The 25367-nt window shown below is 42.1% G+C and overlaps 1 protein-coding gene across 1 annotated transcript in view; it reads right to left on the reverse strand.

Annotated features, from left to right (window-relative positions):
- The window catches only part of LOC308082002 (dedicator of cytokinesis protein 3-like), a gene marked incomplete at its 3' end in the record, with an annotated part of 230792 nt that overhangs the window by 31174 nt on the left and 174251 nt on the right, over window positions 1-25367 (reverse strand). The window contains 20 exon segments of the mRNA XM_080423612.1: window positions 336-485; window positions 1152-1279; window positions 2607-2799; window positions 6960-7130; window positions 7378-7459; window positions 7958-8058; window positions 9196-9279; window positions 9887-9984; window positions 11260-11431; window positions 12989-13095; window positions 13512-13674; window positions 15691-15815; window positions 17751-17876; window positions 18762-18850; window positions 19097-19244; window positions 19522-19582; window positions 19908-19989; window positions 21959-22113; window positions 23054-23095; window positions 24262-24346. Of these exon segments, the coding sequence (XP_080279738.1) occupies window positions 336-485; window positions 1152-1279; window positions 2607-2799; window positions 6960-7130; window positions 7378-7459; window positions 7958-8058; window positions 9196-9279; window positions 9887-9984; window positions 11260-11431; window positions 12989-13095; window positions 13512-13674; window positions 15691-15815; window positions 17751-17876; window positions 18762-18850; window positions 19097-19244; window positions 19522-19582; window positions 19908-19989; window positions 21959-22113; window positions 23054-23095; window positions 24262-24346 (2362 nt within the window).

Consider the following 25367-nt stretch of genomic DNA (forward strand, 5'->3'; position numbering starts at 1 on the left):
TTTACATGCAGTGATAAGGGCAGCATTACTGTAGATTCTTTTCGCTATCGGCCAATCACGTCACTGTTTCAGAAGGGTTGCCAGGTCTCGCCTTGACTGCACTGCAGAGTAGGAAAGAATAGAGTCTAGAGCAGACCGCAGGGACGGACGGATAAAACGGAATTGAATGAACGAATGAACGAATGAAAAAACGAAAAAATTAAAAAAATGAAAAATGAAAAATGAAAAATGAAAAATGAAAAATGAAAAAAATTAATGAACGAATGAATGTATGGATGGAGGTGAAGTGGTATAATGACAGTAGTAGTATAGTAGTGGTATTGTTAGTTACTAACAGTGATCTCGGCTGTGCACTGCGGACAGCGTTGGCCCCTTACCGCCCCGTCCTGCCATTGGCTCTTGCTCATGATCGCCAGCAGCGTCTGGAGCAGGACGTCCAACAGGGACTCCACCATCATCTCCACCTCCTCCTGCACCGACGATTCCTGCGGCAGGGACGGACGGACAGGGTGGTTAATAGTGCAGTGGTTCTCAAAGTGGGGTCTGGGGACCCCCAGGGGTCCTTGGGGAGGTTTCCAGGAGGTCCCCATCAAAAGTAGTTAAAATAGCATCACAATCAATGTAACCACTTAAATACATTTATGTGTTGGCTATTCAAAAATAGCAGATCTACAAGCTCACAGTGCGTCACTTCGTGCCGCGCTGCGAGCTTGTACATCTGCTATTTTTTGAAAAGCCAACATATAAATGGATAAAGTGGTTAAAATATATCGACAAATATAGAAAGATGGGGGTCTGCAGCAGATACATATCCGTTTAGGGGTCCTTGACTTGAAAACATCTGAGAACCACAGTTATAGTGAGCTATAAAACAGGACGATGCTAAAACTAACAAAACAACCAAAACGAAAAGTGAAAACACATTTTTCAGTTTACTGAAATAAAAATGAAAAGTAAAATTGAAACTGTACTGTGTACGACTTAACTAAAATCAAAGAGAGAATGTCTTTGGGTTTAGTTGTTAGTTAGTAAAACTGAAAACTGTAATTGTAATGTAATTGTATTGCTTTAGCATGTTTAGCATGTGTGTCTGCATTGTCCATGTACTGTACGTATCTGTATGTGTGTGCGTGTGCGTGCGTGTGTGTTACCAGTGAGCCGGTCTTGATGATGGAGAATATAGAGCTGAGGATTCCAGAACAGATTAGCAGCTCTTTCTGCTGCCTGAGGTGTAGATGGATGTGATGCAACACCACCGGTAAGAGCACTCTACGAGACTCTGCACACACACACACACACACACACACACACACACACGCACACACACACACACACACACACACGCACACGCAGACACACATTTTAATTATTTTATTTGGATCTGTACAGAAAGCATATTACATAATAGATCCAAACATTGATCAAAAGAAGGTTACATTCACATCACAAGTAGATTTACCATTTATTGCATCAAATGGAATACAGTTAAACTTGGCGTTAATGGCTCCGCTCTTTAAGACGTTCCGTACATTTTGCTAAGCAGCATGCTAAGCAAAAATCAGGGAACGCTATGCAAGCCCCCCCCCCCCCACAGGTATACAAGAGCGGGCCCCATAGCAAGACATTTAATCCGATGAACCTGAGTCATGCAAACTTGAATGCAGTTGAACATTAAAGCCGTAGAACGTTGAATTCAGTTAGAGCCATGCAAAGATGAATTTCTGTTTACTTTAGAGCCATGCACACATGAATTTCAGCTTAACCAGTTTAAACGTTTGAGTAATGCAAGACTAAATAACTGTAAGGTGGAGGCTGGGGTGGTGGAGGCAAGCTTTGCCAGCAGCAGCAGTGTGTGGCAGCAATTGAAAAGCAGATATCCAGTGTAGGAGAGAGCTGCATGCTGGGCCACGACCTAGCCGGTTGAGTGTCTAAACAGAAGTACCGGAATTTGGTGGAAATACCGCACAAGGAAATGACATTAACACTTTACAAATGTGTTTACATTCTCCGTGAATGACACGAGTGTTGTGATTGGTCGAAAAAGATCATTTCCGGGGGAGATACGTACAACGGAAGTCCCGCCCCTATAGACACTCTCTGCATTAGGTCGCGACGAGGCTTTTCTCTTCGCAGATGATGTAATAAGGCTGGGAACAAGGCTAAGGGAGCCGTATTTAAACGGACCGCCTTGTTGAGGGAATGAGGTGTGATTGGTGTGTAGGAAAGCGTGGCTGATTGAAAGCAATCAGCAGACTGGTTACAGCTGGGGCGTATATGACTCCTGTTCCCTGCATGAACTAACGCGATGCTTCATTTATACAACTGGATGCACATGCTTATTAACACACAGAGGAAAAATATAGCACATTGATGACTTACTATTATAGCTACTATATCGTTGCTGTCGGGCAAAAAACTCTTATCTCCATATTCTAACTTCTAACAGTTTAGGACATAATGAGGTTTCCACCCAACAGAGACGATATAATAAATATAATAAATATTCTTCTTCTTTTTTTCCCCCCTTTTCGTTTTGATTAACGGATGTTTTAAATCTGTTCATCCTGTCAAATCTTCATCCATAAAAAAGAAACAAAAGCCTTTACCGGGAAAAGAGAAGAGTTTGCTGTCCACGGTGCGAGCGATGGACTGCAGTTTGACCACGTCCATGGACTGTCCTATGTGCACGGTGGAGGGCATGCTGCCCAGCGTGCCGCGCACGAACTCCGCCACCTCCTGCACGCTGAACATCTGCAGGAGTTCATCGAAGATGGCCGGGAAGGAGTTCAACAGAGCCGCCTGTCCAGAGGAGAAGGCAGACAAAACCTCCGTTTCAGACTAATGGACTTGTTGTCGTGTCAGAATCCATGGGTTCAAAATGCAAATCCAGAAACGCTCTGTGAGAATCACACCGACCCGACGTTTAACAGACAACAGACAAACTTATCGTTGCTGTCGGGCAGAAACCTCTTATCTCCATGTTCTAATTACATATTATAAAAACATGTTTTTTCGTAAAGGAGTAGCCCGATCACCTGAAGAATTACTTATTTTCTATCAATTACACACCCCATGAAGCCTTGAATTCATGGTGATTTTTTAAGACAATTATTTGATGTCCGGCGTACTCAGTAGGAGACTCAAAGAGTATACCAGTGAGTCTTCTACTGACAGATGACCCGGTCATCAAATTATTGTCTCGGGAATGCGACAAAAACAAAAAAATCTCTTTAACGCCTTTATGGGGTGTGTAATTTATAGAAAAGAAGTATTTTTGGGGGGGGAACAACTCCTTCAATGCCCTACTTGCACAGCGTCACACAGAAGTATGAAAAGTAGCAGATCCGCAAACGTTGCGCGCAGCTAATTTTGATATATTTTTTACAGTTTTGGACTTGAGGTTTCCCCCCGACAGAGATAAACAAGAAAGCATGACGGATGTATTGTTAGGAACCATAGGAACCATACATAAATGTCAAAATAGAAATATGGAAAACCCTTTCTCTGTCATTGTGTCCTTTCGCTGTAAAAGAAAATACTTGACTGTAATCAGTTCTCTGTTGCCCCCCCCTAACTGTGCCCTAACTGTCAGAGCCAACAGTCACCAAGCATTGCGTTTTAATGCATTTTTTAAGTGCTGATTGATTTGAAAAGTCTGGCCGAAAAAGATTCCTGAAGAAAAGATGAATTAGCGAAACATCCATGACTTTTTAACTGCACAGTGTGGTTTAGCCAACATTGCATCAGTTATTCTTTCAGGCACGTTTGGTAACATTTTAATGAGTAGGGAGAAATGTAAACAAAAAGAAAGCCATTAATGATCAAACGGACTGTTTAGGTGTATAGAGAGGAGAACAGAGAGGGAGAGAGTGTTGTGAAAGAGAAAGACAGTGGTAATAAAACACAGCACGCACACACGCGTGCAGGCACGCTCACACAGTGTGTGTATGTGTGTGTGTGTGTGTGTGTGTGTGTGTGTGTGTGTGTGTGTGTGTGTGTGTGTGTGTGTGTGTGTGTGTGTGTGTGTGTGTGTGTGTGTGTGTGTAAATTTGTCCTCAGAAGTACCTTGACAGCGGACTGCAAAGGAGAAAAAGGTTACACAACAACACAGTAAAATAGCCTGTGAATATTCATGATTAGTTAGTTCCAAACCTAAGACAAGCCGCACGCACGCACACACACACACACACACACACACACACACACACACACACACACACACACACACACACACACACACACACACACACACACACACACACACACACACACACACACACACACACACACACACACACACAGAATTACATAGTTCCAAACCAAGACAATAAACACACACGCACACACACAGAATCACACAGTTTAGTGTGTACAAAGCAACAGTAAGGCAGTTAGGTGGTTCTGTGTTGCTTAGGACAGTGGTTCTCAATCCTTGAGAGGGTTCCCAGGGGGTCCCCAGCAAAATGACTGATACTATAGGAACCAAATGGACACTTACAGCTAGGTGGACCCCCATAACTCTGACAGTGTACAAATGGAAGAGTTATGGAGGTCCGTGGCCTAACATGCATAGCTAACTGCATGGGCCTGCTTGTAATTAAAAAAGTTTGAGAAGCACTTGTTTAGGATGTGAGCAGCATGATGTCAGGTGTGAGGTTAGCATGATAGAGTTAGCAAGTGAAGGGTTAGCATGAGTCACCACTCTATAGCAAATACAGAGAGAGAGAGAGAGAGAGAGAGAGAGAGAGAGAGAGAGAGAGAGAGAGAGAGAGAGAGAGAGAGAGAGAGAGAGACCAGGTTATATTGGTATGATGTGACCTTTGTTACCGAAATCAGTCAGATGTTGCTGAAAACACGTTTTGAGGACTGACAGTGGCCGTGGTGACACAGGGGACATGGGCTGGTGCTTAAAGGGATATTTCAAACATGTTTGGCGTCATTTTAACGTCTACACAGGCTTTTGTGCTTTAAGTTTTTAAGTTGCTTGATTCAGTATTTAGATATTTTATATTCATTTTATCAGACATGCCCCCTTCCTATACAAACCCATTGTAACTTCAAACTCCATTTTACCCATGTTAGATTCATTGAAAACACCGTCCTTGGTTCTGGTGACTGATATTGTCCTTCTAATATGTGAGTGGGCCGTGTTTTTTCAATTAATCTTTTCGTTTATCTTATTTTATTTTATTATTTTTCCCCAACATTTTTTAAAATATTATAAATACTGGATCAAGCTACTTAAAAACTGTCTGGGTTGAAACACAAAAGCCAGAGTAGACGCTAAAATGACCCCAAACATGTTTGAAAGGTCCCTTTAAAGGTGGGGATGATAATTATGACTGAAGACATGTGCTTGAGGCCAGCATCACAGGGTCTGATGATTTATGTATATATAAGGACAGGTGATATGCAAAGGTGTGTGAGGGAATGTGTGTTTCCTTCACGGACAATCACAGGGCTGCATAATGGGTGTGTTTGTGTGTGTGAGGGAGTGCGTGTGCCAGTGTAAGGGGGCATTGCACAAGGGTGCGGGTGTGGTTGTTTGTGTGTGTGTGTGTGTGTGTGTGTGTGTGCGCGTGTGTGTGTGTGTGTGTGTGTGTGTGCGTGTGAGTGTGTGTGTGTGTGTGTGTGTGTGTGTGCCGTTAGTTCCACAAACAGGGGAGAGGGGGGTCACGATGTTCCTTGGAACCGTTTTTTTTTTTTTTTTACTTACTGACAGAGGAGAGGGGCGCTGAGAGCTGGAGCTCCACCCCTGAGAGCAGGTGGTGCCTCCTTGCCCGCTACTGGGAGCCTGTCCTGGGGCACTAGGGCTTTGGGAGCTTTGGCCCTGCATCAGGGCTGGACTGGAAGCTAAGGGAGAGGTGGTAAGGGCCCCGACACAAGGACCTGGGGCTGGGGTCGAGCCAGGGCTAGACTGGTGGTGGTGGTGGTGGTGGGGGTGCTGGTCAGGTTGGGGGGGGGGGACAATTTGGGCCCCCGAAAAGGATGGAGGAGAGCGTTATGGGATGGCAAAGTGTTTTGGTAAAGGGGATGGATAGAGAGCAAAGGAAAAGATTCAGAGGCAGAGGCAGAGGACGGTGGGGGTGTCATAGAGGGATGGAGAATCAGATTAAAGCAACTAAAAAAGCCGATGGGAATCTCTCCAGAAGAAACTAACGGTCTAAGAACATGTCACACACAGTGGTGGAAAGTAACTAAGTACATTTACTCAAGTACTGTACTTAAGTACACTTTTGACTTTTTTTTTTAATTTCCAATTTTCAATACTTTAACTTCTACTCCACTACATCTCAGAGGCAAATATTGTACTTTTACTCCAGTCCAATTATTTTAAAACTTTAGTTACTAGTTACTTTGTAGATTTTGATTATTATTACAAAACATACATTAACCACTTCAGCCCTATATACATTTCTTCCATTTGAAAATAGCAGATCTACAAGCTCACAATGCGTTGCGATGCGACGCATTGTGAGCTTGTAGATCTGCTATGATTTTTATACATTTTATACATTTGAAAACTTGTGAAATGGGACATCCTGCATAATGAGTTTCTACTTTTGGTATTTTAAGTACATTTTGATACCAATACTTTAGTACTTTTACTCAAGTAATTTTTTTAATTCCAGACTTTTACTTGAAACAGAGTACTTCTACATTGCAGTATTCTATTGCTACCTTTTAAATTTGAGTACTTTTTCCACCACTGGTCACAAAAGAAACGTCTAAACTGGAAACTATATGAGCTATAAGAGACTACGATATCAAACGTATTGAGAAATCACTGTAAACTACAGGGTTAAAGGAGTTCACCCCAAAAATGACTTATTTTCTATCAATAAACACACCCCATGAAGCCTTGAATTCATGGCATTTTCTTTGGTTTTTGTAGCATTCCTAAGCCAATAAGGTGATGTATATATATATACTCATGCGTCCTGGCATCCTGTCCTCACCTGTGTGAAGACGAGGGTCTCGGTGTTGCGGCTGTCCAGGCTCAGGACGAAGCGGATGGACTGGAACAGCTCCTGGATGCTGACCCTGAACTGGTCCTCCTCCAGACCACAGGTGGCCCGCGAGTACAAGATACGAGACTGAACGATGAACTTAAACAGATACTCCAAGGCCTGGGGGAGAGAGAGAGAGAGAGAGACACAGAGAGAGAGACAGAGACAGAGACAGAGACAGAGACAGAGACAGAGACAGAGACAGAGACAGAGACAGAGACAGAGACAGAGACAGAGACAGAGACAGAGACAGAGACAGAGGGAGAGGGAGAGGGAGAGGGAGAGGGACAGACAGACAGTTATATGTTTATAGTGGATATAGTATATATATATATATATATAGTATATATAGTGGAAGGTCGCTCACCCTCATGGCCTCTTGTATGTGGTCCTGTCTCACCACCTCTGCAGAGCGATCCATGTACCACTTCAGACAACGGATCAACTCCCTGTCACACACACACACACATAAACACACACGCACACGCACATGCACACGCACACACACACATGCGAAACACACACACACACACACACACACAAAAGCGAGTAACTTTTATTTTCATTATTAATAACATCATATAACATGACAAATAATTTAATCTGAATCTGAATGACAAATGTTTGAGACAAATGTTTGAGATGGTACACTGTGGAAAATGGCTGGTACTGCATGGCAGTAACTTCAAGTACTGCTAGTATGGTCATTCTAGGTAGGGTCAGGTAGGGTTTAAAAATAAAAATAAAATAATAATAATAATAATAATAATAAATATATATATATATATATATATATATATATATATATATATATATATATATATATATATATATATATATATATACATATATATATGTATATATATGTATATATACTGTATATAGTGAGTCACGTTAGTTGCAGTCTGAGGTACAGTACAGTAATAGGTTCAGGGTGAAGCACTCACTTGTAAGCCAGAGCTCCGGCAAAGTGCTTCTGGATGTAGGTGTCCATGACGGGCCTGAAGTGGTAGTACTTACTGTCCCTGAGCAGGTTAATGATGAACACCTGAGGAAACAGACACAGACAGACAGACAGACAGGCGGGCAGGCAGGCAGGCAGACAAACAGACAGACAGACAGACAGACAGACAGACAGACAGACAGACAGACAGACAGACAGAAATAAAGAGGGTTAATCCACAGGCACTCCACAACCTGGCTCCCCTCTACCTCTCTGACCTCCTCAAACTGCATGTTCTGTCCGGTTCCCTAATCATTAATCATTACTCTAAATATAGCCTACTGTATACTATCATGACATTTATGACATTTATGACATTGATCTTTCTGATCTTGAATTAATGATTCATTCTCTATTCTTTAATATGCTTGTCTGGAGTGCAATTATTATTATTAATGATGAACACATGAGAAAGAGAGAGACAAACAGAAAGCGGGAGAACAACAGGAAGAGAGAGAGGTGTGTGTGTGTGTGTGTGTGTGTGTGTGTGTGTGTGTGTGTGTGTGTGTGTGTGTGTGTGTGTGTGTGTGTGTGTGTGTGTGTGTGTGTGTGTGTATGTGTATGTATACAGTATGTGTGTATGTGTATGTGTATGTGTATGTGTATGTGTGTGTGTGTGTGTGTGTGTGTGTGTGTGTGTGTGTGTGTGTGTGTGTGTGTGTGTGTGTGTGTGTGTGTGTGTGTGTGTGCGTGTGCACGCAAGTTTATTACTGTAAGTATATCGTCTCTGTTGGGTGGAAACCTCATCAGGATTCAAGGATTCAGGATTCAAATAAAAAAATAGCAAACTTAGCAGATCTACAAGCTCTTCGTGCCGCGTTTCGAGCTTGCAGATCTGCTACTTTTAATGCTTTTGTGTGACGCTGTAGTATGATCAAGTAGGGCGTTAGTTTACGAAAAAACACAAAAAGTTATAATAGGGAGATAAGAGGTCGACAGCAACGCTGCATTTAGTATTGTTGCTGATATGTAATGTATTGTGCTGTATGTCTTGGTGATGAATTGGGTACAATGGACCACAGTGGAAACAACACGTTTTTTGTGTTATCCTTTTAGCATAGCTTTTTTAATTTTTACTGTACTGCCGAACTGTTTTCAAACGTGTTAATAAAGTATTCAATCAATCAAACCAGCACTAGAGCTGTGTAAATAATGTAAACACACACACACACACATACTTACCAGTGACTGGAAGACCAGTGGGCCATACTTGTCTGTGTTGTCGTCAAGGATGGCAAACAGCGTGTCCAGGATGTCTTGGAGAAACTGTAACATAATACACAACGTCACAGATGGTCAACCTCCATCTCACACACACACACACACACACACACACACACACACACACACACACACACACACACACACACACACACACACACACACACACACACACACACACACACACACACACACACACACACACACGCACATAATGCCCACATGCATAGGGCTGTCACGATTAAGACATTTTACCTGATGATGAATTGTCGCTCAAATAACTGTGACTAACGATTTACTTGTGTTTCTGTTTCTGTTCATTATGAACATTATGAATAGAAATAACATTTCCGTTTGGCTTTTAGGCTTCATAAACTAAAGTCGCACAGGGCAGATATGACAAATAACATACATATTTAATAACTTAATAACTAACACCTCTTAATAACTTAATATTGGAAATAGCTCAATAGCTACAAGCTCAAATGCGTTTTCAGTTTATCAGCTATTTCCACTATTTTTGAAAATGTTATATATGAATATTTTTCAACATGGAAATGATTATGATGATTATGCAAAAAATGATTGCAACTATCAAGTCTTATAAAGACTGTCTTCCTCCCACAATGCCTTGCTGTTCCTGGAGGCTCACCTTGACTATCTCCTCTCCACTGACGTGTCTGAGGCGACTGAGGATGTCCATGACCCTCTCTGGGTGGGCCTTCCACTTCAACAGAGCCAACAGGTCCACTGGAAGACAACAACACACATACAGTATCGTTGCTGTTTGTTTGTAAATGAACGCCCTACGCGATCACACTACAGCGTCACACAAAAGCATCAAAAGTAGCAGATCTACAACTCGAAACGCGACGCGAAGCGACACGCTTCGAGCTTGTAGATCTGCTACTTTTGATGCTTTTGAATTTGAATCCTGAAAAGTAACAGTTTTGGATATGTGAGGTTTCCACCCGACAGAGACGATAAACTGTGCTGTTGTACCATAGCTCCGTTCTGTCAGATAATAATTACACCGCTTTGTGATGCGTTGTGAGCTTGTAGATCGGCTATTTTCGGCAACGAGATTTGGTGCAATGAGGAACTACAACAGGATCTATAGTCTAGAGCCCTGTGGGGGAAGCCCTGGGAATCGTATGGGTCGGGTCCCCACATGATTTTGAGGGGGTCCCCAGATGACAATGAATTGACAATTTAAGGGCTTTTAAGACCTTTTTAATACCTCCAAAAAAGAATGACCATTACTGCATCAAAAGTAACCAACAAACAAACTGTACTATATAAACTGCTCAAACATTGGCCAAATTGTCAAATAATATAAGAAAGAGGCAAACATTTTGAAAATAGACGATCTACAAGCTCACAACCTCGCCCCCCAAATGCCTATTTTCACAATATTTATCTGTGGAACCGAGTCAAACTAAATGTAATGCCTCAACTCCTACAATTCCAAGTCAGGGTGGGGGGGTGGGTCCCCAGTTCAAATATGATTATTTTGGGGGGGTCACGGCCTGAAAAAGGTTGAGAACTACCGACACATTTAGAACCCGTGAAAATGTTCGTCGACTACCTTTTTTCACTGGCGAAAACTAAATAAAAACTAAGCTATGATAAATGATAAACTAAAACTAAGACTAAATATATTGACAATTTTATCAACAAATAAAAACTCGACTAAATGTTAGTGAGAGACTAGTGGAGAAGAGATCCAGTAGAACTAAAAGACAAGTCATTTTATGTTTTTGTTGCGCTCAGGTATTGCGCTGTGAAAATAGCAGATCTACAAGCTCACAACGCGTTGCAGCGCATTGTGTAAAATCAGCCATTACACGATTTAGTCAACTATAATCTTGATACTATAATCTTGATGATATTTAGTCGGCTAAAACTAGACTAAAACTAAAACATTTAAGATGACTAAAATATGACTAAAACTAAATGGAATTTTATTCAAAAGACTATGTTAAACTAAATCAAAATTTGCTGTCAAAATCAACACTGCCGTACCGTTCTGCGTGAGCTTGGTGGAGGACAGCTGTGTGGAGATCCACAGGGTCTCCTTGGCACTGCGCTGGAAGACGAGGCTGGAGGGGATGCTGGGACAGCTGTTGAAGTCCTCCTTGCAGCAGGGCAGGCCCAGGTACAACGCGTGGTTGGTGAAGGTGCTGTTCTCGTCACACTGATGGAGGGAGGGAGAGAGAGAGTGAGTGGTGGAAGAAGTTCTCAGATATTTTACTTAAGTTAAAGTAGCAATACCACAATGTAGAAATACTCTGTTATACAAGTACAAGGCCTGTGATCAAAATGTTACTTGCGTAAAAGTGCAAAAGTATTGGCGTCAAAATGTACTTAAAGTACCAAAAGTAAAAGTACTAAAATATTTGAAAATAGCCGATCTACAAGCTCACAATGCGTCGCGATGCGACGCATTGTGAGCTTGTAGATCGGCTATTTTCAAATAGCCTATGTATAAATTAGGGCTAAAGTGTGTTTAATAACATGATAATTTATATCTACAAAGTAACTAAAGTTTTCAAATAATTGTAATGGAGTAAAAGTACAATATTTGCCTCTGAGATGTAGTGGAGTAGAAGTAAAAGTACAGAACTCCAGTAAAGTAAAAATACCTCAAAATTGTACTTAAGTACAGTACTTGAGTAAATGTACTTAGTTACTTTCCACCACTGGAGAGAGTGAGTGGAAACATTATAGAATGAAAACTTCCATAAGTGGTTGTCATAACAATGGGACGATGTACAAGGTCACTCACAACGCAACCTGCTATTTTAGCTATTTTAGAAGATTTATCTTTTTGTCTCCGCCAGGCCGAAAGGCATGGCGAGAGAGTATGTTTTGCCCCCTGTCCGTCCGTCCGTGTGTCCGTCCGTCCGTCCGTCCTGTCCGTGTGTTAGCAGCTAATCTCCGGCACCGTTGGCCCGGTCGCTGCAAAACTGTGCACACACACTCCCTGGATGCCAATTCAGAACCTCTGCCCCACATTTTTCACATGGGCCTGTCATAGCGCCACCAGGAGGCCGATTTTTTCAAAACCCATTTTTTTCCCATTACTCCTACAGCTTTTAACCTAACGTCATGCAAATCAGTACACAGTATCTCTATAGTCATGTGATCAACCCGGATATGTCCGATTTCCCATATTCCATCCTCATTGGCTAAGGTTGGCTTCCAAAGTTTGCAGGATTGGTCCGTTTTGAACAAACTGTCTCAAATCATGAACGCAGCTTGCCATTTCCATAAAATTGCACACGCACATTACCACTAGGCCGAGGAAGAAATGCCACCCCTTTCACATTGGCCTGTTATAGCGCCACCAGCAGGTCTAATTTTGCAAAACACATTTTTGGAAAAAATGCTTCAAATCATGAATCCAGTGTCCGATTGAAAGAAGAAATGACACCCTTTTCACATATTTCCCTATTATAGCGCCACCTGGCGGAGACCTGTGCTCCAAGGAGCACTTTTTCTAGTTTTAAGTATAAGTTCAGAGTTCTGGGTTAGAGAGAGACATGGGAGGCAGACAGGGACATGGAGACAGACAGACAGACAGACAGACAGACAGACAGACAGACAGACAGACAGACAGACAGACAGACAGACAGACAGACAGACAGACAGACAGACAGACAGACAGACAGACAGACAGACAGACAGACAGACAGACAGACAGACAGACAGACAGACAGACAGACAGACAGACAGACAGACAGACCCTGACCTTGTAGACATAGAGCTCGTGGCTCTCATCCGATAGTGTGGTCCCATCTTCTCTCATCAGGGGAGTGAAGGAGAAGCCAAACAACTTCTTCTCACCTTTGTCCTTGGCTGGCAAAGGAAAGCAAGCAAGAAAGCAAGAAAGAAAGAAAGAAAGAAAGAAAGAAAGACATTTACGATTAGTTTCAAATCTGAATATGAGAACACAAGAAAACCAGAAAACACCATGGGGATGGGAATGGGAACGCATGCCTGTTCGGACGGGGCCAGTTCTGTAGAACTGCTTATCCAACTGACTTCACACTTGACGCTGCACTGCTTTTGGATCCTCAGCAATACACCCACCAAGTGTGAAGTTGATCAGATGAGTGGTTCTGCACATATGTGGACAGACATACATACAGACATTCAGAGATTCCTAGAATTTATAGATTTCCTTTAACCACTTAAAATACAAAAGTGGTTCAAGGAAATGTATAAAGCTCACGACGCTTGGACTGATCGGAAGTGAGTGACAGCCTACTCACTGGAGCAGTGCCTGAACTCGAAGCGCAGGTGCGACCCCCTGAATCGGTCTATGGGAATGGGCAGTTTGAGCACCTCGCCCCATCGAGGACTGTTGTTGTGGTATAGAACAAAGGAACGGTGCTCTGCGATGTTGGGCTCCCCAGAACCAAGACTGATGCAATCCTGGGGGGGAGACAGAGAGAGAGAAAGAGAGAGAGAGAGAGAGAGATATCAAAACTAATTCCTTTCATCCATTCCTTGATGAAGCTTGTACAATGTTTTTACACCTGTAAACTAAGGCTGCAACTAACAATTATTTGCTTAGTGATTGTTCTATCGATTACACAGAAACACTTTTTTTTTAAAATAATTACTTATTTTTAACAAATCAACGTAATCTAAATGATTATTATATATAATCATAATATATGATTATTATATGAATATGATTGACTAATTGACTAGCCCTTTCTAATACTTTGTTGCACAACAGTGTTGAATGGAAATAGTGAAAATAGCTGATCTACAAGCTCACAGAGTGTCACGCAGGGAAAAAAGCAAAATCTCTAAATTAAAATTGATTATCTTTTTTTTTTTTATAATTGATTAATAATAATAATTTGGTCTGAACTCACTATATATCATATCTGCATTTAACTCATTCTGCATCACAGGAGCAGCGCCTCAGGGAGCAGTTAGGGGTTAAAGGAGTAGTTCACCCAAAAAATGACTTATTTTCTATCAATTACACATCCCACAAGGCTTTGAATTCATGGATTTTTTTTGTTTTTGTCGCATTCCTATGCCAATAATTTGATGACTGGGTCGAAACTCTTTGAGTCTCCTACCGGAGACTCTGCCGGTCATCAAATTATTGTCTCAGGAATGCGACAAAAAAAATACATCTCCATGAATTTAAGGCTTCAAGGGGTGGGTAATTGCTAGAAAACAAATCTTTTTTTTGGTGAACTACTCCTTTAAATGTCGAACTCAGGGATGCTTCGACACATGGGGACTGGGAAAAGTTTCCCAGGCTGCCACTCTACCCACTCAGCTACGGCCGCCCCAGGTTCAACTAACTGTTACACATGTAAACCAGTGATCAAACAACAAAGTTAGGTTGAGTTGATTCACTTCTGTCGCTCGCTCTATGATGACTGTGACACTGACTGTACACTAGTGAAGGCCAAACAAAGCTGTTCTGAAGCAAACTGTTCCAGGTGATAATATTTAAAATAGGTCCATAGTTCATAGTTCATAGGTCATAGGTCATGGAGTGAGTGGGAAGAGGTGGTGAGAGAGGAAGTAATCTCAGGAAGGCCGAAGGCAAGTACAGAAATATAAAAGATTAAGCTAGCTCATGCAGAATGGAGAGTGAGGCGAGAAAGACTACGTAGGAAGCAGGATTGCAGAGGGCTTTGTGTAAAGAAAGTTGGTCTGCTGAAGCTAATACAAATCATTAGAGGACGAGTTGGAGAGGTGAAGTATGTGAGAGTTTTGGGAGAAGAGATGGAAACTCGTTAATAGGGTGCAACTCAGAAATAGAGGCGGAGAAGGCAAAGGAAATGTGCAGTTTGGGAAAAGTCACGATATCCAAACTAGTGAGAGTGGGAGAGCAGAGGCATGGGGGCTTCTGATGAAGGTTCATGCAATGGGAATTGGAGGGTTTTTAACTAATGCAGTTTTTGGATAATGTCCAATAAGTATGATGTTGAGAATGGGACACCACAGGGACATGGGTTCAGTCCTATATTGTTCTCTGTTATTACACGGCTTGGTTGAATGCTTGATTCCGATTGGTCAATCACAGAATTCAGCGGTGTGTTATTTTTGAATAATGACAGCTGAACTCAATAACAGGCCGTGCTGTCTAATCAAAGGCTTAGAGCACCTGGCTCATATCAATCTGCATTGCTTGATTTTGTGCCTTATCCAACATGGCTGCCATGTAAACAAACACAATGTCATTTACAGCTTAACGCTACGCTCAAAATTGTTTTTGAAAATATTTGAACCGAGAAATAGACAATGCAGCAACCGAATATTGATTCTATTTTATCAACACTTGCACTGGACGCACCTGGCATAAATTAATGTAATACTTGCATAACCGTACGCCAGGGGTCTTCAACGTTTTTCAGCCCAAAGTAAAACATGTGAGTACTTCTTCCACCGCCGACGAGTAGCACGTCCCCCTACCTTCAATATGTCTCCATCGGCGTACAGGACGTAGACGGTGACCTCTATGTTCTTCTGCACACTCTTCCCTCCTCTCTCAAAGTCCCCTCGCTCCAGTGTCAGGTACAGGTCATTACGGATGTCACCTGCACCGGACAAAGGACATACAGTATGCATTACTTCCAGAGCATTGGGCAAATAAAAGTCAGTGTGTGCGTGCGTGCGTGCGTGCGTGAGTGCGTGCATGCGTGAGTGCCTGCGTGCGTGCGTGCATGCAACTGCACATGCATGCAAAATAAGCATTTTGCAAAATAAGTCCTGACGTCGCTTCTGTTATCCGACTGGGTCTCAGAGTTGTTGTTTTCTCCATTCTAAATCCCATACACTTTTTCAACATATAAGAAGTGTTCGAGAAAAAGAAGAAAAAAAAGTCAGCCGATTCTTTCAGGAAGGTGACTCTGTATCGTTTATGATATTAAAAAAATAAATTCTGCTGCGGTACGGTAGCTGGAAGTAGCGTTGGAAACTACAGTAGGACATCACGTGACTCTCCGTCCCCACTGAAGCACGTCACGCTCCGTCAAAAAACATTCCAGAGTCTCCTTTGATCTCATGACATTTCGTCGCCGTCGGGCAAAACCCTCTTATCTCCATATTTTAACTTTTTGTGTTTTAAATGAATGCCCTACTTGATAGTCAGGGGATATTAAAAAAATCTTGGAATAAATTCCTTACCAAAAAAAATTTTCACCAATGTGTTTGTAAAGGTGTCTAGTAACACATCTCACAAAGACTGAAATGCAGTTTCCCTAGGAGAATTTTTGACAGCTGCTGAAAGTTGGGGTACCCACCATTTCCATGCAGGGGAAAAGAAATCTAATTTTAATTCTGTTTTAAGTAGCATGTGAGGGGTCAAACTAGGGTGTTTTTATGATTCTGAATCCATTGCAAGCATTTGTTTTGCACCAAAACCACTCCTTGGGCTAAAAACGGCCATAGCCATCATTTTCCAGGTATACTTTTTGTGTAAAAAGCCCATTGAGATTGGGCTGTTTTTAGCCCAAGGAGTGGTTTTGGTGCAAAACAAATGCTTGCAATGGATTCAGAATCATAAGAACACCCTAGTTTGACCCCTCACATGCTACTTAAAACAGAATTACATTTTGATTTTTTTTTCCTGCATTGGAAATGCAGGGAAATGGTGGGTACCCCAACTTTCAGCAGCTGTCAAAAATTCTCCTAGGGAAACTGCATTTCAGTCTTTGTGAGATGTGTTACTAGACACCTTTACAAACACATTGGTGAAGATTTCTTTTGGTAAGGAATTTATTCCAAGATTGGAAAATGTTCTGCTAATATCCCCAGACTATGATCACACTACAGCATTACACAAATTAAAAGCATCAGATTTGACTCACATTATGAATAATATCGCCAGACTCATTTGTTTATATCACATGATGTTGGAAATGTCTATGGGATTTAGAATGGGGTAAACAACTCGGTGACCCAGGCAGTGGTGTAAAGTAACTAAGTACATGTACTCAAGTACTGTACTTACGTACAATTTTGAGGTATTTTTTACTTTACTGGAGTATTTCCAATTTTCAGTACTTTTACTTCTCAGAGGCAAATATTGTACTTCTACTCCACTACAATTATTTGAAAACTTTAGTAATTAGTTACTTTGCAGATATAAGTTATTATATTATAAAACATACATTAACCCCTTCAGCCCTATTTTATACCTAGGCTATTTGAAAATAGCCGATCTACAAGCTCGCGACGCGTTGTGAGCTTGTAGATCGGCTATTTTCAAACATTTTAGTACTTTTACTTTTGGTACTTAAGTACATTTTGATACCAATACTTCTGTACTTTTACTCAAGTAAATTTTTTATTCCGGATTTTTGCTTGTAACTGAGTATTTCTATATTGCAGTATTGATACTTTTACTTAAGTAAAACATCCGAGTACTTTTTCCACCACTGGACCCAGGGGGGGGGGGGTAACTGAAGTGAGTGACGTCGGACTCCGGTACTCTATTGGTGCATGTGTGCAACCGTGAATGTGATCCTCACCTGGCATGATGACATCAGGGAAGCCTAGTTTGCGTGTGACGGCCACTCCTCTGCTGAAGATGACCGGACAGTCTCTGCGAACCTGCTCCATGTCTCCACGGAACAACTGGAGGGAGATGACCAGGCCTGAAGCACACACGCACACGCACACACACACACACACACACACACACACACACACACACACACACACACACACACACACACACACACACACACACACACAAAAGCATGCATGACTGATGTGAGACACATGTTTAATTCATAACAGCTTGTCAGTTGTCAGATTGTTTCTCCCTGTAGTTATGGAAAGTTAGCCACATTTGTGACCAATCTGGAACATAAATGCTTACCAATAGCTTTCTTCACAAATGTGTCCATAAAGGTGTCTACTAACACCTTTATGCAAATTATTTAAACTAAACCCAACAGAAACATATTTTGAAATCTTTATTTGACTTTCTAGGAACCCAAATAATCAAAATATACCACTCATATATTCATTTACCACTCACATACTCTGAAAAGTAGGTGTTGCCGAGTTCATGGCCAGGTAGTCCTTTACCTACAAACTAATGGTTGGAATGGATTCAGCACCCCCAAAAAAAACATATATTGACATCCCAGTTCATATTGGCTAATTAAAAAATTTCCACTTTTTTGCCCATGGCCCTCTGGGTTCCCCAACTTTGACTGCCTCCCACAAAGTTTCCCAGAGGAGTTGGGTTGGAACTAATTGAGAGGTGTTAGTAGACACCTTTATGAACACATTTAGTGAAGAAAGCTATTGGTAATCTGTAATTTATGTTACAGATTGGTCAACATTTTGGCTAACCACTTAAACCTCAGCATCCGTGTTGTGGGGAAAGCTTTCGCTGAAAATAGCCGGTCGGCTATTTTCAGCAAACAGAAAACAGAAAATACACTAGCATAGAGCCCTGTGGGACTCCGCTCAACCATATTGGGTTTAATTGGCTAACTTTCTCTGTCTGCTGTGTGTCTCCATCGTACCGTAGTTGCTGCTGGGGGCTGTGTACTTGGTGCTGGACTTGCGTATGATGTTCTCATGGATCTGGTACCACTCGTTTTCATTGTTACACCTGAATTACCAAGGGGAGGAAATCATAGAAATTAACCCATAAATACCTAAGGCCGATTCTGCAAATGCCTTCTAAATCATTAGTTCTCAAACAGTTTTGTGCCAAGGACCAGCTTCCAGGAGAAAACATTTTCAGATGGGGGTCCGCGGCCAAATACTCAATAGTTTGAGAAGCACTGGTGTAGGGACTCTGTATGTGACAGATGTTTGGTGAGGGCGGGTCATGAATGAACGTTGCTATACTTACGTGTAGACTTTGAGGACGAAGTCCTTCTCTTCCTTGAGTTCTGAGATGGTCTGAAGCACGTCGCTCATGGCCAGCACAGCACAGCCATATGGACGACGATACTGGACATGAGACGGACCCTTCTTACTGTCATTCAGCAACATACGACCTGAGGAGAGGAGAGGAGAGGAGAGGAGAGGAGAGGAGAGGAGAGGAGAGGAGAGGAGAGGAGAGGTGAGGGGAGAGGAGTTGAATTTAGAAGAATTGAAAATAAATCATATTACTATTATAGGAATACGTCACGTGTGTGTGTGTGTGTGTGTGTGTGTGTGTGTGTGTGTGTGTGTGTGTGTGTGTGTGTGTGTGTGTGTGTGTGTGTGTGTGTGTGTGTGTGTGTGTGCACGCGCGCGCGCGCATGTGCGAGCATGCGTGTGCGTGCGTCTTACCTGTTCTGATAACCTGGGAGATGATGTAGAGGTCCCTCTTCATATCTTTGTTGCTCAGATCCTACATAAGGGGCAGAAAGAATGACAATCCTTATACTGAAACAATACCGCACTTCTGATGTGTGTGTACGTACAGTGTAGGGGTGTTGCGCTCTAAAAATAGCAGATCTACAAGCTCACAACTGCTACTTTCGGCACAGCGATTTAGTCGACTAAATCAACTGTAGATTTAGTTGACTAAAATCGTATAACATTTAGTCAACTAAAACCTACAACATTTCATGACTAGAATATGACTGAAACTAAATGGAATCTTATTCAAAAGACTAGGAATTAAAACCACATCAATGTTTGCTGTCAAAATGAACACTTGTGCGTCAACTGACCGTAAACAGAGCACATAGCCTGTCCACCTTCTCTGGGTTCTTAGGGCCTCCATTCTTGTTCAGTCTCACCATAAACCTCTCACTGTAAAGGAAATAAAAGACGTGTCATAGTCCAAAACATCCTCAAAACATGGTATTTTTTACTCTTTAAAGGTAGGGTAAGTGATTTTCTTCTTCTTAAATAGCTCTATATTGTGATAGTACTCGTTGCTATAGAGTGTTTAACAAGGGTCTCCCTGTCTCTAGGTCACAGCAACACATCGTCTAATAGCAGAATTAAAGGGTAGCTTTTACTTAAAAAGAAAGCCGACCAAACATTTATTTCCTGCACAAATACAAGTCAATGAGGCAATCTATGCTGCTGTCTGCATGGGGCGTAATTATTGCAGTGGAGAGAGGAGACATGTGGAGAAATGTAAGCTCCCACTGTGCCCCCCTGTGGACAGAGTAAAACTGACACTCACATACACACACCTGACCTTACCAGTTGCGCACGCTCGAGCGCACGCACACGCGCACACACACGCACACGCACACGCACACACACACACACACACACACACACACACACACACACACACACACACACACACACACACACACACACACACACACAACATCTCAGCTGTCACTTCAAGGCAAGTAGCACCATTAGCATTTCATGCTCCTAGCGTCTTTAGCAATGTATTATTAATGGGTCCTCATTAAGTGGCATGCAGGCCTATGTGTTATTAACAGTGACGGAAGAAGTAGGCTACTTTTTTTTTACATAAGTAAAAGGGTAACCGGTCACCCCCAGCGGTTCTTGTATTCTTGTATTCGTTTTACTGAGGATAAGGTTAGGAATAAAGTTAGGGTTAGGCATAGTTTTACTGAGGTTACGTTTAGGAATAAGGTTAGGTTTAGGCATAGTTTTACTGAGGTTACATTTAGGAATAAGGTTAGGTTTAGGCATAGCTTTACTGAGGTTACATTTAGGAATAAGGTTAGGTTTAGGCATATAGTTTTACTGAGGTTACGTTTAGGAATAAGGTTAGGTTTAGGCATAGTTCACTGAGGTTACATTTAGGAATAAGGTTAGGTTTAGGCATATAGTTTTACTGAGGTTACGTTTAGGAATAAGGTTAGGTTTAGGCATAGTTTTACTGAGGTTACATTTAGGAATAAGGTTAGGTTTAGGCATAGTTTTACTGAGGTTACGTTAATGAATAAGGTTAGGTTTAGGCATAGTTTTACTGAGGTTACATTTAGGAATAAGGTTAGGTTTAGGCATAGTTCACTGAGGTTACGTTTCGTCGTTTAGGAATAAGATTAGGTTTAGGCATAGTTTTACTGAGGTTACATTTAGGAATAAGGTTAGGTTTAGGCTAGGGCATTCACAACTAATGATTTTTACTAGTCGACTCATTTGACCAAGTAGTAGTCGACTAGTCGACTAGTCGAAATTTACATTAAAAAAAAAATATTAGGGGGGGGCATTGTTTTAATGCCATCCTACTACTTACTATTATTATTATCCTCCTGCCCTTATTTTTATGTTGTTTTAAGGGAAGCGCTTCTGGCACAGCAGCACAGCAGCGTCTCCAAGGATCCCCATTGCCCAATAATAGGCTTTTATTGGGCATACTTTTGACCCCCTTTTGATAAAAAATAAAGTCAGGAGGATAATAATAATAGTAAGATGGGCCATTACTATGGCATAAAAAAAAAAGAAAAAAAGAAAACCCCCTTTTTTTTTTTTTTAACTATTCGACTAGTACCAACAGAGTCGACTAGTGGTTATACTAGTCGACTAGTTGGTGAAAGCCCTAGTTTAGGCATAGTTTTACTGAGGTTACATTTAGGAATAGGGTTAGGCATAGTTTTACTGAGGTTACGTTTAGGAATGTATTCAGTAAAAGTAAAAGTAGCGATGCTACAGTAAACATAAAGGTCCTGTATGAAACTCACATTATAGTTATAGCTATAGTGCTTGGTGTGGATGACCCTAAAATGTGTGTGTGTGTGTGTGTGTGTTTATGTGTGTGAGACGTGTGTCTGCGTGTGCATACCTGATGGTCTTGCTCTCTCTCAGGTCGTACAGAGAGAAGAATATGTCGGTGTCTTCTCCTATAGTGTTGTACGTGAAACTCTTGAGGTTGACCAGTAGGTGATGAGGAACAGGAAGTCTGCATGGCTCTCCGTGTCGCTGCCGAGAACTGTCCCCCTGGAAACACGCACCAAAAACACACTTTTCACGTGTCATAACCAAGCCCCCAGGACCGGCCGGAGGGGACACGTTTGGGCCCACTATACTACATGATCGAGCGAAAAGGGTTTCAACCAATGGGCTCGACCAATGGGCTCGTCATCAAACCAGTGGGCCCCAACCCGGAAGGAGGGGAAAATGTGCTGGGTGAGCAACTTCATTAAAATGAATGGGTGAGCAACTTCATTGAAATTAATGTTTGAGGATTTCCAGTCCAAGCGTTTTAGCTTGAGACCCATTTGACTCCCCGGGACCCAAACATACAAAAAAGTATGAATTAATCACTTAAGCCCCATCAATTTTAGTTTTTGAAAAGTTTAGAAAATCTTTTGAAATATATATATATTAATATAGGAAACGTTAAAAAGGGGGGATATTTACTCATGACCCATGCAAATTGCTGCACGACCCAGTGTTTGGGAACCAGTGCTCTAGATAATGTATAACTCTATGGTCTTAACCCACAGATATAATGTTAGATTGAGTCAACAATGTATGAATTCTCTCTCTAAAGAGAATTCTCTCTCTAAAGAGAATTCTTCGAATTCTCTCTCTAAAGAGAATTCTCTCTCTAAAGACAATCCTCAAAACAAAAACAAATAAGGCACCTATTTGTATAGTTTCCAGATTTTAAAGACAAATAGAAAGGGGAAGCTCCATGAAGCGCGTAACTCCTACTCAGGGTTGCCTACTCAGGGCTGCACTCTATATCATATTCTATATACCTGCATACCAGCAATATCTTTACTTTATTATGGGGTAAATACATGTGAACGTAATTTCCCTACTTCATCTGTTTACTGCTCTTTTGCCAAGAGAGGGCAATATAGTCCACACCAAGGAGAGAGAGACGTGAACGTACTGTAAGCTTCATGGTGTGTGTGTGTGTGTGCTGTACCTGAGTGGTGCTCTGCTGTACGCTGTGTCTACTGGACAGATGCTGCAGGACACACACACATACACACACACACACACACACACACACACACACACACACACACACACACACACACACACACACACACACACACACACACACACACACACACACACACACACACACACACACAAATACACATTAGTTTAGTTTTATTCTGTTTAGCTGCAATCTCCTCTCCTCTCCTCTCCTCTCCTCTCCTCTCCTCTCCTCTCCTCTCCTCTCCTCTCCGGAAGCCCATTTCTGCCACTGAATCACATTAAAATGTTCTGAATTGTGATGCAATTGCCCATACTCTACTTCTCATCAAAAAAGAAGAGAAAATCTGTATTCTAAGATAGAGTCATAGGCCCATTTTATTCAGGGACAGAAATGTGCTTCCATAGTTCTCTGCAGTTGACTCTTTCCCGCAGGTGTTAAGAACACCTAAACATGTCTGGTGCTGTAGGTACTGTAGGTTCATGTTGATGAGACGTCACTAGAAATAATGAGTGTTGAATGTGAATGCCATCTCCTGTCCTCCCAATCCACAACACTCTCTAATGGTACTATAGGCAATTTTAACTGTCTTTTACCCCAATTATCTTTTTCCCCAGACAATTGTGCGGTTCGAGATATGATGGACTGCTGTCTGTCCGTCTGTCTGTCTGTCTGTCTGTCTGTCTGTCTATCTATCTGTAGACAGTATACTGTATATCTGTCTATCTACAGTACATGGTCTTCCTCCTCTTCAGGAGTTGGTCACTAGGCAACGGAACAGAGGGGCACCAGCAGAGCTACGGTCTCTGACCGCTGTACTTCAGTGATGTGAAGTAAGTCTTGCAATGGCATAGAGGTGCAACAGTTAACCCAAATGATAGATGTAGAGGTCAGATATTATACATAAGTCCCATAGACCAATTATTTGTTTACCAACATTGAGACTGGCCGCACAGGTGATTGTTTCATGCAATCAATGCCCAACATATTGTTTCGGGGTGCGCTGGTTTCAGTTCATTCAACCTCCTCTTGTGTGTTGGCTAGTGAGGCGCGTCCTAGCGAGACCTGACAGAATGGGTTTCTTTTGGTGCCGGCCTGCGCGTGCATACTGGTTCTTATCAGTGTGACGTCGTCTGTTAAGGGGTCTATACCATCTTATAGAGGTCAGATATTATACATAAGTCCCATACCATCTTATAGAGGTCAGACACACTGATCTGGTCCGCATCCACCATCTCAAACTCCTTCCTGGGCACCAGGTCCAATCCCAGATGTCTGACACACAGAGACAGGAAGACGTGTGGAAAAAATAGAACAGAGATTGAGAGAGAAAGAGAGAGAGAGAGAGACAGACAGACAGACAGACAGAAAGACAGACAGACAGACAGACAGACAGACAGACAGACAGACAGACAGACAGACAGACAGACAGACAGACAGACAGACAGACAGACAGACAGACAGACAGACAGACAGACAGACAGACAGACAGACAGACAGACAGACAGACAGCACAAGGTCATACACTTTCCAATACTCTTGACGTATACACATCGGTTATATGTCAGATATGCCCTATTAACTCGAGAGAGGGTGCTCGAGAAACTGCGCGCGCGCGCACGCACACACACACACACACACACACACACACACACACACACACACACACACACACACACACACACACACACACACACACACACACACACACACACACACACACACACACACACAGCCTGTGTGAAGTACCCCTGAGGAACACTGTTCATCGGCATCACTTTCATTTCAATCAAAGAAGGCCTCCCTCCCTCTCTCTCTCCCCCTCCCTCTCTCTCTCTCTCGTGTCCCCATGTGTCTTTTAACGCACCAGGCGCTCGTGTTTTATTTATTTTCTAAGAGTATCTTTATATGTTTATGAAGATGTGTATTTGTATTATATTGTTTTGTCTACCCCGAGCACACATTTACAAATGCACAAATTCCAATTAATGTTTCATTGAAATGGTAGTAAATTATTTAATCCCCCCCCCCTCTCTCTTTCCCAGGGGTCTATGCTCCCTATTGTCAAGTGCTGAATCCATCTATTTTTCAATTTCACCTTTATTTCCTCAGCATCCATCCCAAATGAGCATGCTGCAGCCACCATCCACCCATCCATCCACCCACCTGTGTATGTGTATGTGTATGTGTATGTGTATATGTGTGTGTGTGTGTGTGTGTGTGTGTGTGTGTGTGTGTGTGTGTGTGTGTGTGTGTGTGTGTGTGTGTGTGTGTGTGTGTGTGTGTGTGTGTGTGT

Source organism: Gymnoscopelus braueri, assembly GCF_963280865.1.
Source record: "Gymnoscopelus braueri genome assembly, chromosome: 3".
NCBI classification, from domain to species: domain Eukaryota; kingdom Metazoa; phylum Chordata; class Actinopteri; order Myctophiformes; family Myctophidae; genus Gymnoscopelus; species Gymnoscopelus braueri.